This window comes from Erythrolamprus reginae, chromosome 1 (genome assembly GCF_031021105.1).
Source record: "Erythrolamprus reginae isolate rEryReg1 chromosome 1, rEryReg1.hap1, whole genome shotgun sequence".
In the NCBI taxonomy this organism is placed as follows: Eukaryota; Metazoa; Chordata; class Lepidosauria; order Squamata; family Dipsadidae; genus Erythrolamprus; species Erythrolamprus reginae.
Window position 1 is genome coordinate 342,206,716 of NC_091950.1, and position 18,361 is coordinate 342,225,076.

Sequence of the window (18,361 nt, forward strand, 5' to 3'; positions counted from 1 at the left end):
ATAAAATAAATTCATGAAGAATAAAAAGCTAACACTTAGTGGTAGTCAGGGTTAACAATAAGCTATTGAATCATACTAGGAAACCAAAACAATATAACTGAAAGATATAAGCAACATGGTTATATTAATAAGGAAGAAAAGAAGAGTAGCAATACAGTCTTAATAAATTATTTGACAGTGTTATGGAAATCAGTTGTTAAGCAGGGTGATGATTGCATTCGGGGTGGGGTGGGGGGACTATCCTTGTGTCTAGTTGTTCCGGTGTGCAATGCCCTATAGCTTTGAGGGTAAGTTGAAGCAATTTGTGTCCAGGACGTGAGGGGTTTGTAGATATCTTCACAGCCCTCTTTTTGAGTCATGTAGTATGATCCTCAGTGGAAGGCAGGTTAGTAGCAATTGTTTTTTCTGCAGACTTCCGTTGAAGTCTGTGTTAGCCTTGTTTGGTTGCAGAGCCAAACCAGGCAGTTATGGAGGTGCAGATGAAAGACTCAGTAATTTCTCTGTAGAACTGAATTAGCAGCTCTTTGGGCAGTTTGACATTTCTGAATTGGTGTAGAAATAACATTCTTTGTTGGGCTTTTTTTGATGATGTTTTTTATGTTGGATGTCCATTTTAAGAAAATTCAGAGTCAGGCAGTGTTTTCAGTGTATGGTGCATTATGATGTATTGATCCAGCCAATTGATTAATTTAGTAAATCATTAACTTAGTAAACTTAATCATGGTTTACTGTATTTTGCAAAAAAGAATTTATACATATAGAGATGTTCCTTTGTGCACGCTTTCTCAAAAGTTCAGAGAAGCTAAGGCTACTTCCCATTTTTAAAATTAAAGTAAGGCACCAGGAAAAGGCTAGCAAAATTTGAATATTTTGAAATTAAAAATAGATGCAAAAAGTTTTATGAAGCCACAAATGGCCTTCTGCTCCCTTCCCACAAAAACAAAAAAACATTGATAGAAAAGGAAATCCCTTCCCCTTGCATCAAGTTGTACAAATGCTGTGGTTTATTGAAAGGCAGGTGGAGTTTTTAATTTTTTTTCTAGTAACCTTCACAACATTGTAAACTTTGTACTTTTAAAAAAGTTTTAATTACCTTAAAAATTATTCACAATCCTATATTATTTACATTGAGGTTTTCTTTTGTTGACATTTTCTTCTTTGCTAAGTCAATTAAAACCAGAAATGTTTGTAGGGTGGCATTGCTAAATGGATTATTCATGTGTAAATATTGCATTTGTCTTCAAATTTTGGAGATTATTGTACCATATCATTTGTAAAAATGTGCCAAATATTTGACATAGATCTTGTTTTTATAATTTGAAGCTTTCGCATTTGATTAAGAAATAAGTTTAGTTTCTGAGTTGGCAATAAATCTTGAGGTAAAGTATGATATGTGTCTTGGTCTTGTAAGATGTATATGTATTTAAGGTGTCTCTGATGGCTGGAGCTGACAGATTCATTTTGTTCATAGTTAAGATATTTGTTAAAGGGGAACCCAGAAATGGATCATTACTTCTGAATAGCAGGATTTAATGCTTGACCTAATGTTCCTTTTTTATTTATTCTGTCTTTACAGTGAAGCAAATTTTGTGTTCATTCGATTGCATGTATTTTATTTTGTTTGTTTGTTTGTTTGTTTGTTTGTTTGTTTGACTTCTATGTCACCCAATCCTGAAGGACTCAGGGCGACTTACAACAACGGTATGAATACAATAAATAGATACAAAACAGTAAAAGAAGTCGAACATTATCTAAGGCTAAAACATTAACAAACTAAAACCCCTTTAAAAAGTTATTATAAGAAATGGCGGTCACACTCATATGCATACACACCATTCATACAATTGGCCATCGAAGATTTAAATTTATGGCCACAGGCCTACCGGCCTTGGGAAAGGCCAGCAGGGTGGGAACAGTACAGATATCAGGGAAGGGGGTGGAATTGGTTCCATAGAGCCGGGGCAGCCACATTATTGCATGTTGCAGTATTTTACAGATACATTACAAGTATCCTGTGATAATAATTAAAACTGTAGTAAACAATAGTTAGGCTTTATAAATGTAAAAGCCATATTAGAATTAAGATAGGAAGTTCAGCAAGACCTTTAAGAAAAAATAGATATTAAATATATGATATGTAATTTTATTATTATTATTATTTATTAGATTTGTATGCCGCCTCTCTCCGTAGACTCGGGGCGGCTCACAACAGTAATAAAACAATGTATAACAAATCTAATAATTAAAAGTCACTAAAAACCCCTTATTAAAAAGCAAAACATACACACAAATGTACCATGCATAAACTGTATAGGCCCGGGGAGATGTCTCAATTCCCCCATGCCTGGCAGCAGAGGTGGGTTTTAAGGAGTTTACGAAAGACAAGGAGGGTGGGGGCAATTCTAATCTCTGAGGGGAGCTGGTTCCAGAGGGTCGGGGTCGCCACAGAGAAGGTTCTTCCCCTGGGTACCACCAGACGACATTGTTTAGTCAACGGGACCCGGAGAAGGCCAACTCTGTGGGACCTAACCGGTGGCTGGGATTCGTGCGGCAGAAGGCGGTCCCGGAGATAATCTGGCCCGATATACTAGAAATCTAGTAAATGGTGATGTATTTCCACCAGCTCAGTCCAAGAATTTGATTATATTCTTGTGTCTACTTAAATCCATTTCCACCCACCCCAACCAGCAGCATTCCTATCTATTGGTTGGAATAATCTTATTCATGCAGAATGAATATAGGTTGGGACCCCAAGAATACCACCACTTAGTTTTCCATACACGTTCCTTTCTGCTTCTTGAACAACATCCTTCAGGCTATTATTGAAACAGACAAACTTTTCCAAAGTAATGTGTGGTATAGTAATTTTCCAAAGTTTCAAGTAAAAAAAATAATCTGGGAACCTCAAATTTTACAATCAACCAGTTTCACAAACATTAATTAAAATATGTATTAATTCCATCTTCCACTAACTATTACATTAAAAATATGTTTTAAAAAAATATGTATTACAGGTAGTCCTCAGCTTATGACAATTGAGCCCCAATTTTTTATTGTTATGTGAAATATTTGTTAAGTGAGTTTTGCCCGATTTTACGGCTTTTCTTTCCACAATGGTTAAGTGAATCGCTGCAGTTGTAAAGTTAGTAGGACGGTGATTCTGCTTTCCCCATTGATTTTGCTTGTCTCCAGGATAGTGCAACCATCATAAATATGAGTCAGTTTCCAAGAGTCTGAATTTTGATCACAGCACCCTGGGGATGCTGCAACAGTCATAAGTGTGAAAAACAGTCAAAAGTCCCCTTTTGTAGTGCTGTTGTAACTTTGAATCATCACGAAATGAACTTTTGTAAGTCTAAGAGCATTGATGAACAATTTTCAATTTTATATTCTGAAAAAAGAAATGGATTTATGTTAATTCTGCTCTGTCATCAAAACAGAAATCTGTTATGTAACAAGATAAACTCCTTAAAGGAAAGAATTTCATGCCTTGGCACTTTTCCAAAGACCTGCCCTCCTCACATTAGGATTATGATCAAGTTATGTGTTTTTAGTTGGTAAGGAGATGAGTGATCTTTAATGCTTTGCATTCTTTCTTTTGTTTAGGTAGGTTATTTATTTAAAAATGTTTTTGCTTTCTCAAGAAAGTCATCAAAGTTACAGTAATTTATGAAGACTAAAGTTTATATCATTTTAATAAATCAAAAATAATTGTCACTATGTGTTCTGTCGGGCTCTCTGGCAAAGTCCTCCCAAAAATTCACAGGTACGAATTTCAGACACACACACACGTTTGAAAATTCAAAACAATGTTCTTTATACCGAAAATGCAAGTAAACAGAGCACTCTTTTTGTACAGCAAAGAGCACTTGTCTCTAAACAAATTGGTAATTTGTACAAGTCCCTTATCAGTTCTGTGATACTTAGCTTGCAGCTGTGAGGCAATTCACAGTCCTTCTTCTTTCACAAAGTGAAACACACTTTGCTCTGGGTTAGTTTCAAAGGGGGGGGGGATCAGCACACAAAGATCAAAGTCAGCAAAGCAGGCATGAAACACAACGATCAGTAATCCTCCACAACGGCCAAACCCACAGGCTGTTATTTATAGCAACCTCACTAATTACCACAGCCCCACCCAACCACAGGTGGCCTCATTTTCTTTGATAATACTCTCTCAGTTGTTGTTGCCTATGCATCACTCTCCGCATGTGTGGCTGTATCATTAACTCTTGTTCTGAATCCAAGGAGGAGCTAGCTAATTGATCTCCTTCTGAGCTGTCTGCCACACTCTCCTCCTCCCTGTCACTCATGTCTTCTTGGTCAGAGGAGCCTTCATCAGCAGATTCCACCCGGGGGGGGGGGGAAACAGGCCTGCAGCATGTGGATGTCTCCCCCACATCCACAGTCCTTGGGGCAGGAGCTGGGCCAAAGCTAACCACAACACCATGTTCCACTAATTCTGATCTTGTTGTGGCAGATTTCTAACTACAGCATTTATTATTTTACTGTATTAATGTTTATATTTCTTACTTTTTTTGGCAGATAGAATTGAAGCTTAGATATCTCTGTGCCTAAAATGGTAATCTCCTTTACCCTGCAGTATGTTTAAGAGTCATTTTACTTATACAGATATGGTAAGTGCTGCTCTTTCAAATAGAAATAAATAGAACTTAAAGTAATTGAGAAAATTCCGAGTATTTGTTAAATATAAAGAAGCACGAGCATCTTATTTTTAAAGAAAGAAATTGGAATTTTTAATAATAATGAAAATATTGTCTTGCTAATTAAAACTATAGATTAAATAGGTAGTGATTTATAAATCCTTTGGCAGCAGATGAAATTGGAAGATAATTCAGAAAGATGTTTCATTTTAAAACAAAGTGTTAACTTTTTAAAGTTTTACTAGCAAATGTAGTATTCTGTATGCCAAATATGGAACATTAATTGAGATGAAATGTGGGAACTGTGAAGGTTGAGAAGTCCCTGAATCCATATCATGCCAACATCTAAACTGGAAGGTTAGTTGCTGGGCATCTGCCAGTTATGAATGCACCTACTAGGATGCACAGTTGATTACATACCTTGTTGCAATGTTGTCAAAGATTATGTATCTTACATCAGGCCCCAGTCCACCTGTTGGAAATCAGAACTGTAAAGCCATATTTGTAGAATCAGAGTTAGGAAGGATTCAAGCTGTCAAATTCAATTTCAAACTTGATAGGAAATCCAAAATAAACCAATCTCAGGAACATATTTTCCATCTCCTACTTGATCACATTCAACAAATGTGACTGCCATCCTTTCTAGATCCTTGGTTTCCCTGAAAAACTACCCTTTAAAATGCCTTTTCATTTCATTTCATTTTATTGGATTTGTATGCCGCCCCTCTCTGCAGACTCGGGGCGGCTAACAACAGTAATAAAAACAATGTGCGACAATCCAATACTTAAAAACTAAAAGCCCTTATTTTAAAAACCAATCATACATACAACGTACCATACATAAATTGTGGAAGCCGAGGGGGAAAGAATATCTTAATTCCCGCAAGCCTGACAACACAGGTGGGTTTTAAGAAGCTTGCGAAAGGCAAGAAGGGTGGGAGCTATTCTAATCTCTGGGGGGAGTTGGTTCCAGAGGGCGGGGGCCGCCACAGAGAAGGCTCTCCCCCTGGGTCCCGCCCTCCTTGCCTTTCGTAAACTTATTAAAACCCACCTCTGCCATCAGGCATGGGGGAAATGTCTAGCTGTCTTAATAATTGTTTAAAAATATTCAGAGTTGTCTTATAATTTAAACTTGTTACTCCATGTCCATCATTTAGATTTTATCCTTCCATTGTGCTACATGTTTTTTTTTAAATAAAATGCTACCATATCTCCCTTTCTGTTCACCTTTCACATAGGAGTTCAAAACGGTATACATAAGACATCCTTTTCTAATTTCCCCCCACAATCATTACCCTGTATACAAGGTAGGCCCTTTAAAGATGATGTCGGGAGTGGTGCTCTGTCATGGGTATTAGGACCAGGCTTATCATTTTCTCATTGTTTTGGAATTCTGTAGGGATATGGATATACATATAGGCTTGCTTTAAATTTTGTTAGCCAATTTTAAGGTTTGCTGCAACAGTAAAGAGGGTAAAAATCAAGTAAATAATTGAATACATAAATAACAATAACTTTCAAATTAGAGTAAAAAATACAGAGAACCTTTTATCCACTTAAAAATCCCATTGATAGAAGAAGGAGATACAGTGATACCTTGTCTTACAAACTTAATTGGTTCCGTGACGAGGTTCTTAAGGTGAAAAGTTTGTAAGACGAAACAATGTTTCCCATAGGAATCAATGGAAAAGCGATTAATACGTGCAAGGCCAAAATTCACCCCTTTTGCCAGCCGAAGTGCCCGTTTTTGCGCTGCTGGGATTTCCCTGAGGTTCCCCTCCATAGGAAACCCCACCTCTGGACTTCTGTGTTTTTGCGATGCTGCAGGGGAATCCCAGCATGGGAATCCCAGCATCGCAAAAACAAGCACTTCACTGGCAACGGAAGTCCGGGGGTGGGGTTTCCCATGGAGGGGAGCCTCATGGGAATCCCAGCAGCACAAAAACGGGTGCTTCGCTGGCAATGGGAGTCCGGAGGCAGGGCATCCCAGCGGCGGCGGTGGGTTTGTAAGGTGAAAATAGTTTGTAAGAAGAGGCAAAAAAAATCTTAAACCCCGGGTTTGTATCTCGAAAAGTTTGTATGATAAGGCGTTTGTAAGATGAGGTATCACTGTATCTTTCATAATGTTCTCCCCATTTATAGTACTCCACCTTCCTCTAAATTGTCTATGGCAGATTTTATATTGGAATTGGGGAGGTAAAAGAATAGAAGAGGATATTAGTGTAAAGTGGATGCATTGTAGGTGCACAAGCAGGAAAAGGAAGAGTGAAATATAGCCAATAAAATATGGTTAGGTGGTTTCACTTAGAAGCCAACATTTCTAAGTAATTAAAGGGATTTATAATGCAGATTAATCAAAATAAACTAATGCTAGTGCTCAGGGTCACTTAGATAGTAAGATGGGCAACAAATAGCTAAAGACATGCTGTTTAAAACTGGAAACAGTCCACATTTTAGTTCAGTGATCAATGCAACAAAAGCATGACTTGGACAAGGGGATAGATGGGGAACTTACCAAATTTGCAGATGACACCAAACTGGCAGGAATAGCCAACACTCCAAAAGATAGGCACAAAATATAGAAGGATCTTGACAAACTTTAACAAAGGGCGCTATCTAACAAAATGAAATTCAATGATAAAAAAGTAAGGTTCTACATTTAGACCAGAAAAACAAAATGCACAGGTACAGTATATGTGGTATAATATTATTATTATTATTATTATTATTATTATTATTATTATTATTATTATTATTATTTAGATTTGTATGCCGGCCCTCTCCGCAGACTCAACAGTAGTAACTGTGAGAGGGATCTTGGAGTCCTAGTGGGCAACCATTTAAATATGAGCCATCAATGTACAGCAGCTGCCGAAAAAGCCAACAGTTCTAGGCTGAATTAACAGAGGGATAGAATCAAGATCACACAAAGTGTTAATGCCCCTTTATAATGCCTTGGTAAGGCTACACTTGGAATACTGCATTCAGTTTTGGTCTCCACGATGTAAAAAGGAAGTTGAGATTCTAGAAAAAGTGCAGAGAAGAACAACAAAAATTATTAGGGGACTGGAAGCTAAAACACATGAAGAATGATTGCAGGACCTGGGCATGGCTAGTTTAATGAAAGGAAGGACCAGAGGGGACATGATAGCAGTGTTCCAATATCTCACGAAGAATATTGCCACAAAGAAGAAGGAGTCAAACTATTCTTCAAAGCACTTGAGGGTAGAACAAGAAGCAATGGGTGGAAACTAAACAAGGAGAGAAGTAACTTAGAACTAAGGAGAAATTTCCTGACAGAACAATTAATCAGTGGAACAGCTTGCCTCCAGAAGTTGTGAATGCTCCAACACTGGAAGTTTTAAAGAAGATGTTGGATAACCAGCTGTCTGACTTAGTGTAGGGTTTCCTACCTAAGCAGGGGGTTGGACTAGAAGACCTTCCAGGTCCCTTCCAGCTCTGTTGTTATTATTATTATTATTAAAAGCATTCTTCTGCCTTATTTTGTGTAGAGAATTAGAGTTGAATATGTCAGAAGAAAGAAAGGTTAATGGGAATGGGATAGCTACGGTAAAAAAAGAAGGAAAGAAAGTCAAGAATAAATAGGCGCTGAATGAAGATTGATGTCAGAGTGAGTGACCGGCATGCTAGAAATATACTGCTCAAAAAAAATAAAGGGAACACTCAAACAACACATCCTAGATCTGAATGAATGAAATGTTCTCATTGAATACTTTGTTCTGTAAAAAGTTGAATGTGCACAACAAAGTTGAATGTGAAATTGATTGTCAATCAGTGTTGATTCCTAAGTGGATAGTTTGATTTCACAGAAGTTTGATTTACTTGGAGTTATATTGTGTTGTTTAAGTGTTCCCTTTATTTTTTTGAGCAGTGTGTATTGACACACGTTAGTTACAGAGAGAAAATGAATTTGCAAAACGTGTTCTCCTGGTCACTCACTGGCAGGATTTAAGTCCTAAGCCTTTTCTTCTCACTCTTTCATGTTAACAGACTTCTGGTCATTATTTTCCCAGCCTTGAGATTGAGAGGCACCTGTTCAATCATTACATAGCCAGTTTTGATTGGCTTGATCAGCACTGGTTGCCCCTTTTCCAGCTTACGCCCTTATATATATGAAAGAAGAGTGAATTAATTGAGAGGAAACAGAAGAGGGGGAAAGCCATGACTAGACTGAGTCAATGAGATTCTCAAAAAGGAGGTAAGAAATTTAAAGAACAAATGACAGTACTATATTAAATGATTTATAAGGAACAAAAAGTTGCAGAGATGATCTCAGTGTACAATTTCCACTCTTGCCTTTGAATAATTTGAATACATTCTATAAGCACAACCACTGTTTCATTTAGTGACTGCCTTGCTTAACAATCGAGTTGATGGTCCAATTTATGGTTGATAAACAAGAACTACCTTTTTTAGAAGAAATTTCATTTGCTTTGGCAGAAAATGATTTGTTGACCAAAACTGTATATTGCAGCTTTCCAAATTCAATTTAATAGAAGTTGACCAGTGGGAAGATAAGCAATTGTTCCAGGAATGTGGCTTTCAATTTTAATTGATTTTGTAAAAATAAATTTAGAAAAAATAATTCTCGACATTTATTTAAGAAAAAAAAAATTTGGTTTTTTCTATTAGTATAATTGTTTAAAAATAGCATGGAAAGATAAATGTTTAATTCTACATGCATATAGAAATATACAATTACAGTATAAGGTACATGTGCAACAGATTGCAGCGTAATACAAATACTATTAGATAAATATCGTAAATTAATATGTTTATTTCCCAGGTAATTGAACATTTTCCTTTTTTACATCTCTGTTTAAACAACAACAAAAATACCTGTTTCCCCACCTGTTGTTTCTTTTCACTGCTTCATCTACCCCCTTACTCATTTTGATGCTAATACCCAGAAACCTCTTTTTGCCCCTATATATGGGAGTAGGGACAGGAGAAGAGTGGATAATCACATCATAGAAGGAATTAATATTTGCATTCAGCTAGATATTTACAAGAATGCATGCAGAACTCATAAGTAACTCTAAGTAGCATCTCTCAATATTAGTAATAGTAATAGTCTTATATGAAAATAATTTCTATATTCAAGTGCATACATTATATACAGTCCAATTTATTATTCTGACTAGTTAATAATTGGCTGTACTGTATATATACAGCCAGATATGCCTCAGATTGTGGAACAAAATTTTTGGTTTAGCATTTTGTTGTTGGTTATAAGTGGCCAAAGGCACTTTACTGAATACTATGCACTTCTTGCTTCTTTTATCTTACCCAATAATAGAAACATAGAAGTCTGACGGCAGAAAAAGACCTCCTGGTCCATCTAGTCTGCCCTTATACTATTTTCTGTATTTTATCTTAGGATGGATATGTGTTTATCCCAGGCATGTTTAAATTCAGTTACTGTGGATTTATCTACCACGTCTGCTGGAAGTTTGTTCCAAGGATCTACTACTCTTTCAGTAAAATAATATTTTCTCATGTTGCTTTTGATCTTTCCCCCAACTAACTTCAGATTGTGTCCCCTTGTTCTTGTGTTCACTTTCCTATTAAAAACACTTCCCTCCTGGACCTTATTTAACCCTTTAATATATTTAAATGTTTCGATCATGTCCCCCCTTTTCCTTCTGTCCTCCAGACTATACAGATTGAGTTCATTAAGTCTTTCTTGATACGTTTTATGCTTAAGACCTTCCACCATTCTTGTAGCCCGTCTTTGGACCCGTTCAATTTTGTCAATATCTTTTTGTAGGTGAGGTCTCCAGAACTGAACACAGTATTCCAAATGTGGTCTCACCAGCATTCTATATAGCGGGATCATAATCTCCCTCTTCCTGCTTGTTATACCTCTAGCTACGCAGCCAAGCATCCTACTTGCTTTCCCTACCGCCTGACTGCACTGTTCACCCATTTTGAGACTGTCAGAAATCACTACCCCTAAATCCTTTTCTTCTGAAGTATTTGCTAACACAGAACTGCCAATACAATACTCAGATTGAGGATTCCTTTTCCCCAAGTGCATTATTTTACATTTGGAAACATTAAACTGCAGTTTCCATTGCTTTGACCATTTATCTAGTAAAGCTAAATCATTTACCATATTACAGACGCCTCCAGGAATATCAACCCTATTGCACACTTTAGAGTCATCGGCAAATAGGCAAACCTTCCCTACCAAACCTTCCCCTAATGTTGGACTTGATAGTTAATTTTTGTCTTGAAAACTATAACAGAAACTTCTGTTACACTAACCTGCAGTTATAGTGTAATCATTAAGGCAGAATCTCTTTGAAAGGTTTTTTTCCGTATCTTGTCAACTACCAGTGAACTCACCTTCCATCTCTTGATTGCTAATGTCAACTTTCCATTATTTTCCCAGCCTCCCACAGTGTCTTACATGACCCTGCCTATGTTGCTATAATGCTACATTTTAATAACTCTACTGGCCTACCTTGTTTGGGTTTGGCAGCTAAACAGGATGTGGCCTGGTTCCTACTTAGATGAGAAATCCATCAGGAAATGCCAGAGCTGTAGGCTAGGCAGGGAAGTTGGGGAAAAAATAACATTGCAGAACAAGACAGTGACAAACCACTTCTGTATTATTGTCAGGAAAAAAAATATGGACACGTCTGTAATCATCAGGAACCAAATTTGACTCAAATAACTTTTATGAATCAAAAAGACGCACAATTTAACAACCTTGAAGAAACCAATAGCAAATCAATTTTGTCTTTTTGCTCAGAGAACATATGGAGTACCGATGAAGTTATCAAGACTTGAGCTGAACTCAAAGGAAACTTGATTTAACAACAGCAGGTAATTTAGCTCTTACTAATGTACTCTCCTGTTTCTGAACTTAAAAGGTTGGGAACTTAATTTGATAGGAGTCAATAAATAATATATGAACAATCTTCTATTTACGACTGGAAGTATTTTTGCTATGAAATTAGTGACTTTAATTTGAAAACAGTTCCAGTGATATCTCTTAACATAGTTAAAATAATTTACTTTTTAAATTTATCACGTGTTCCATTATTTTACCCACCAAAGCTCACTTATACAATCCTGTCAGATTTCATCTTTGAAAGGCAAATATTTAAGTATTTCTATTTAATTTTCCCCCATTTCAGAAAGGACACGAAAGTTATATCATAAAAGATGTAGAGTTTAAGGTTTACAAAGTACATCTCAGATGGATAATTAATTGCTTAATGTAAGAACTAGCAGGCAATTATTCTAATTATAATGTAAGCTTTTCTTCGTTTAAACATCTTGTTAAATATTAGATTCTGAATTAATGTTTGTGTTTGGCTAATTGCAACATTCTAACTTTCACAAATGCACATCTGTAGATATATAAATTTTAAGTCATTTTCTTTGAAATAACTATAATTTTTCAAGGCAATGCTATTTCATATTTATAAAATTTGCTAGCTGTATTCACAACTGTGAAATGTTACCTATCTGTAATGGTAGAGAGCTCATTCCATTCTACATTATTAACAAAGATTGGTAGTGAAGATTTATTATTAACATCCATTGTTTTACTTCATTTTTAGTGCTGAGAGTTATTTGGACAAAGTGGAAATAAAGTTTACTATAATGGATGATAGGGAATCTCCTACAAATGATCTTCATTTAAATTTACAAGATGTACCTCATACTGACATACAGGAAGAAAGGATCAAAACTTGCTTGGCTTCTTCTCCAGATGAAAACGAAAATCAGTGCAACAGTAGGAAGCATAATACTCTGAAAAGCTCTCATAATGCAATGGGAAGAGTTGAGCAGGACAGCATTAATAATAACGAGGACACTGGAGACTCTACATCCTGCTTCCAAGCAGATGAAATCGATATGCAATGTCAAAGTTTGAAATCAGATATGCCACAGAAGCTCGGTCCTGAAAAAAACAATCCAAAAAACCCAAAAAGTCTTAGCAGGAAAGGCAAGTGGTTTCCTAAATACACTCATATTGATCGTATAACTCTGATCAATTTCCTTGAACTATTTTGCATTTGTACATTTTACTTCAAAAATGCTTTAAATTTTCTTTTAGAAATTTCTGTCTAAGATCATATAGAGGATTGACTTCACAGGCCACAACTTCAAAAACCAGATTTACAGTTCATCCTCCTACCTCCCAAGCTCATTGCCACATATCTACAAGCTACCACCCAAATTCAGTACTCATTATGCATTTTGCTCTTCTTCCTATCAGATCCCACTCTCACTCAGGCCAGTAGAGGTCTAAAACCTAATTAATGTCAAGGCAATAGGCTTGCAAAACCCTTCCTTTCACAAGGAATAGCAACTACTTCACTATCACTCCACATACCCAATTCATCTTTATCAGTAGAAACACCATGTCTGTCATCTTAACAGTTCTCAATCACTAGTCCTAAACTCAATGGAATAAAAGGCCAGTGGATGAACAGTGGGTTAAAGTAAAGAATAGAACAGAAAGATAAGGAATAAAATTTCACACAAAGGAGAAATTTCTCACAAAGGAACTGGGCATGGATAGTCTAGTAAAAAGAAGGGCTAGGGGGGGACATGATAGCTGTATACAGGTACTTGAGGGGTTGCCACAGAGAGGAGGGGGACACACTGTTTTCCAGGGCACCAGAGGGCTGGACGAGGAACAACGGTTAGAAACTGACCAAGGAAAGATTCAACCTGGAGATAAGAAAGAATTTCCTGACAGTGAGAGCAATCAACCAGTGGAACGACCTGCCAGCGGAGGTTGTGGACTCCCGAACTTTGGACACTTTCAAGAGGAGATTGGACTGCCATTTGGCTGGGGTGATGTAGGATTTCCTGCTCAGGCAGGGGGTTGAACTTGATGACCTGTAAGGTCCCTTTCAACTCTAATAATAAATAAAATAAAATAAATAAAATAAATATGTAGCCAGTTAGATCTGTCAGGGTTCTTCTGTTTAAAGGTTGGTGCTTTGTAACACATTTCTATATTATCTGGAACTGGACATCACTAATGAAATAACAAAGTTTGCTGATGCCACTAAATTGTTCAGAGTGGTAAAACAATAAGGGACTGTGAAGAGCTTTCTGCAAATTAGGAGAGCGGGCATCAAAATAACAAATGTCATTCAGCCAGAGCAAGTGTGAAGTGATGCTGATTGGTGTTAAAAATCCTAACTATTGCTACAAACTAATGAGCTAACAGATGAGGAAAAAGATATGAAGTAACAATAAGCAATCTAATGAAGACGTTGACACTGTGGATTCACGATATTTTTTTAAAAGGTCAGCATAGGGATAATAAGAAACAGTACTGAAAATAGAGAGGCTTGTATAACAATATGTGTTGTCTGGTTTTAATATGATAGGGTTTTAATATTAGATTTGTTTCACTATATTATTGTTTTTATCATTGTTGTGAGCCGCCCCGAGTCTTCGGAGAGGGGCGGCATACAAATCTAATAAATTATTATTATTATTATTATTATTATTATTATTATTATTATTATTATCAGTACAACACAGCAAACAAGATCACTATGCTGGATTTCGTATTTCATCACCAGTTGGGCGCTTCCCAAGCACCTAGGACTGCGTGATGTAGCGGCGAATTATGTTTGCCGATCCCAGTAAAGCGGCCTTTTGCAATTGACAGATGGAGATTTTGTCAATTCCAATGGTTTTCAAATGTCCGCTGAGATCCTTTGGTACTGCGCCCAGTGTGCCAAGTACCACTGGGACCACTTTCACAGGCTTATGCCAGAGTCGTTGCAGCTCGATTTTAGATCTTCGTATTTCACTAATTTCTCTAGCTGCTTCTCCTCAATTCTGCTGTCTCCTGGGATTGCGATGTCGATGATCTATACTTTCTTTTTCTCCGCGATCACAATGTCTGGTGTGTTATGCTTCAGAATTATTATTATTATTATTATTATTATTATTATTATTATTATTATTATTAGACCTGCTTGATCCCCACATAGTGCTTAGCTCTCACCTGTGGCTTCATGTAGCGGCCAGACCCCAGTAAACTGTCTCGGCAGATGAGCCAAACCAGGTGAAAGTAGCTACCAGGTCTTCAACTCTGGGTGAGAGTCTGGTTTTGGCAGATTGATCGGAGGAGACTGATCAACAATCAGGCAGGCAACTCCAGTAGGCATTGTAGAGCACAAGAGGCTTAGATGTCTTGCTCACCTATTGCAGAAGGCCAGGTCTCCAGCTGTAATGTTTCACCATGCCACAGGATTAAGATCGTTTCTGCAAAAGATTGTGCAACAGCTGTTCCACTTAGGACTCCATCGCACACAGGTTTTCGTTATGCAATTTATCTTCATCTGCAAATCGTATCAGCCCAAACCTAATTCATTAGCACTTCTAGACTGGGGCGGCAGAGCCACCTTTGGGTCCGAGTATAGTAATTATTTAGCATTCAAGTAGAGTTGATATACATAATAGCATATCTTCTTTGAATCTGAAAGACAATCATACTTTTTTTGCCCCATACTCTTACTCTCCAGCAGTGGTTCCCAACCTTTTTTTGTCCATGCCCCACCCAAGCGTCTCTAAAATCCTGATGCTCCTACCCCCACGTGACATATAATTCTTACTATTCAAAAAGTGAACTCTACACATGCAGAGGAAGCCTAAAAGGCCATTAACTAGGTTTAGACAAGATTCAAATTTCCCCCATTAAAAATCAATTTGCCCCCCTGTGGGGAGTGGGCCGCACGTTGGGAACCACTGCTCTACAGCTCTTCTGATCCATCTCCTGTGGGGCAGGGGAAATGCAGATTTAGTGCATGAACTGCATTGGAAAGGGAGACACACCAAACACTTATGAGGCAATGAGAAAGAAAGATTTGATTTTCCATTGTGACATTTTTGGGTCATATCTACGTTGTTCCTGGGAAACGGATCATCAAGACCATCTTCAACTTCAGGGGTTGAAAGGAGACAAAAGTTTATGTCAACAGATTTATGTATCAAATTTGAAATTATCTGGGGTATTATATATTTTTTCTGACATTACGTTTTCTTAAAAGAAAAAAATATATTTCTCTTACATTTTCTGCAGTCAAACAAGAGAAAGCTGACTTTACAGCAGTATCTTGTGTGCAAGGGGCAGATGGAAACAAGACAAATTCAAACCATCCTCTGAAAGAACCAGCTCAAACTTTACAATTCCTCTTCTCTCTTCTTCAAGGAGAATCTAAGCAAATGGATTCAAATGTGCTTCCCCTGTTCCTGCACCAGGTAGTAAGCTGTTGCTTACTTGTTTTTTTTTACATTGTTGATGTTGATAGTGTTTATCACATTGATTTCAAAATGTTAAAGTAAAATATCTGCATTTTAAATATTGTCTTATTAGAATCTGAATGTATCGCTCAGAGCAATATGTGTATTCTATGCTTAGATTTTCAGTTTCATTCCCCAACACTTCTATTAACAGAATCAAGTGGAGAAATCAGCTCTACATGAATGCTAAAGAATTATTACACTTCCTAAGACAGTGATGCCGAACCTATGGCACTAATGTGTATGTGTGTGTCAGCCAGCTGATTTTTGGTTCGCACAGAGGCTCTGGGAGGGTGTTTTTGGCTTCCAGAGAGCCTCCAGGGAATGGGGGAGGGCATTTTTACCCTCCCCCAGCTCCAGGGAAGCCTTTGGAGCCTGGGGAGGGTGAAACAGGAGCCTCCTGAGCCCACCAGAAGTTGGGAAACAGGCCGTTTCCGGCCTCCAAAAGGCCTCCGGGGGGTGGGGGAAGCTGTTTTCGCCCTCCGCAGGCATTGAATTATGGGTGTGGGCACTCGCGCATGCACAATAGCATTCGTGCATCCTCTTTCGGCACCCGAGGGAAAAAAGGTTCGCCATCACTGTCCTAAGAGATCAGGCATAGGTATCCTGCCACTCCTATTCAATTTCATTTGTGCTATCTGGGCTTTTTGCCCTACTTGCTGTTTTACGAAAAGTTTTTAAATTAAATTAATAATAACAGCTGACATGCTGCAAAGTACCAAACTCTTGTATAATATATATCTATAGTTAAGCTGCACAAAGATAACAAAACATCCTAAGAGCTTAATTCAAAAAGTGATAAATTGATCAGTACGGTGGTTTTTGTGTGAGTGAGCTCTTTATACAGTCTCACTGGTCCAAGTATGTCTATAATTCAAAATAATGTCCGTAATAAAAAAGCAAAGTGTGATGCATTAAAGAAAACAGCACTTAGCTAGGTGGATGGGTGATACATAAGGCAGCACTCTTGTGAATGTCTTTATTGACTATATCTGACATCTGTATTTTTTTTTTTTAGTGTGTCAGGTATCTTAATAGTTTCATTTTTTTAAGGCGGTATAATTTTTTTAGGACATCATGAATTTTATGTCCCCTACAGGCACGTATAAAATATTATAAATATATATAAAACTTTGCCCCCTTTTCTTTCTTTGCAGATTGCTGAAACTTATTTTCAAGATGGAGAATGTATCCTTTTTTGAAAAAAGGCAACATTGACTCTGGTCTGATATCAAAATACAAACATATAGACGTGAATTTTTAAGTACAGTTCAATAAAACCAAAATTCTTCTTACACTTATTCTTATTTTGATTTATTAATGCTAAGAGGGAGATAGACATTGCTCAACAAAATAAAGGAAACACTTAAACAACACAATATAACTCCAAGTAAATCAAACTTCTGTAGAATCAAACTGTCTACTTAGGAAGAAACACTGATTGACAATCAATTTCACATGCTGTTGTGCACATTCAACTTTGTACAAAACAAAATATTCAATGAGAATATTTTGTTCATTCAGATCTAGTATGTTTTATTTGAGTATTCCCTTTATTTTTTTTGAGCAGTATATATACATACTAACTTTCTGAAATACATGTAGATATGGCGTTCAAGAAGGCACAGTGTAAACACTGTATACTAAGAAAGGGTTTCACATTTAAAGATTTGATCCTTCTTTCAGTATGGTAGCAAGATTTTTTTTTTGCTAGCAGTTCGGCAGATGGAAGGTTGACTCAACCTTCCATCCTTCCAAGGTCGGTAAAATGAGGACTCAGATTGTTAGGGGCAATATGTAAACTCTCTACACTGCTTAGAGAGAGATAAAGCACTGTAAAGTGCTATATACGTCTAAGTGCTATTGCTGTAATCAATTTCATTATTGACTAAGAAGCCTTGTTTCCTTTATTGTAGTTTTCATGTGCCTAAACAGTCAGAACTATCACAATTATATGCATATCCAAAGAAGAAACAATTGTCAATAGGATTTGCAAACTGAGTGTTACCTATCAGCTTCAAAGCCTAATCACTACTATTGGAAAACATGTGTGCTTCTACATCAAATTTTCCTCCTATCATAAAAGTGGTGCTAATTTGAAAACGTATCAATGAGTGGCAATTTGTGTCTGTATTTTCCTTTATTTTCCATTCAGATGAGAAAGCAATGAAGTTCATTCAGCTTGAACAGTTGTATCACAAGCAATTACTTGCAAATCTATCTTCCCTTCAGCAGCAGTGGGGTAAGTACAGTATTTCATATAGTGGAAACTTTTATGTCTAGTAAAACCTGAGAAATGTCCTCATTTACAATACATTGATTGCAGGGAAGTTATGAACCCAGACGGATAATTGCCTACATTGTGTTCTATGACTAGGACTTCA

At 37.1% G+C, this 18,361-nt stretch overlaps 1 protein-coding gene across 5 annotated transcripts in view; it reads left to right on the plus strand.

The window, feature by feature from the left end:
* Positions 1 to 18,361, plus strand: part of CNST (consortin, connexin sorting protein) — a 45,439-nt gene that overhangs the window by 3,502 nt on the left and 23,576 nt on the right. For 2 of the 5 annotated variants that reach the window (XM_070734054.1, XM_070734057.1), the window contains exons 2-8: positions 4,543 to 4,634; positions 8,673 to 8,880; positions 11,443 to 11,516; positions 12,260 to 12,648; positions 15,757 to 15,935; positions 17,135 to 17,165; positions 18,133 to 18,219. In XM_070734054.1, coding sequence (XP_070590155.1) covers positions 12,303 to 12,648; positions 15,757 to 15,935; positions 17,135 to 17,165; positions 18,133 to 18,219 — 643 coding nt within the window. In that variant the 5' untranslated portion in view covers positions 4,543 to 4,634; positions 8,673 to 8,880; positions 11,443 to 11,516; positions 12,260 to 12,302. The remainder of the gene's footprint in view (positions 1 to 4,542; positions 4,635 to 8,672; positions 8,881 to 11,442; positions 11,517 to 12,259; positions 12,649 to 15,756; positions 15,936 to 17,134; positions 17,166 to 18,132; positions 18,220 to 18,361) is intronic. The other 3 variants (XM_070734055.1, XM_070734058.1, XM_070734059.1) reach the window with 2 other exon arrangements.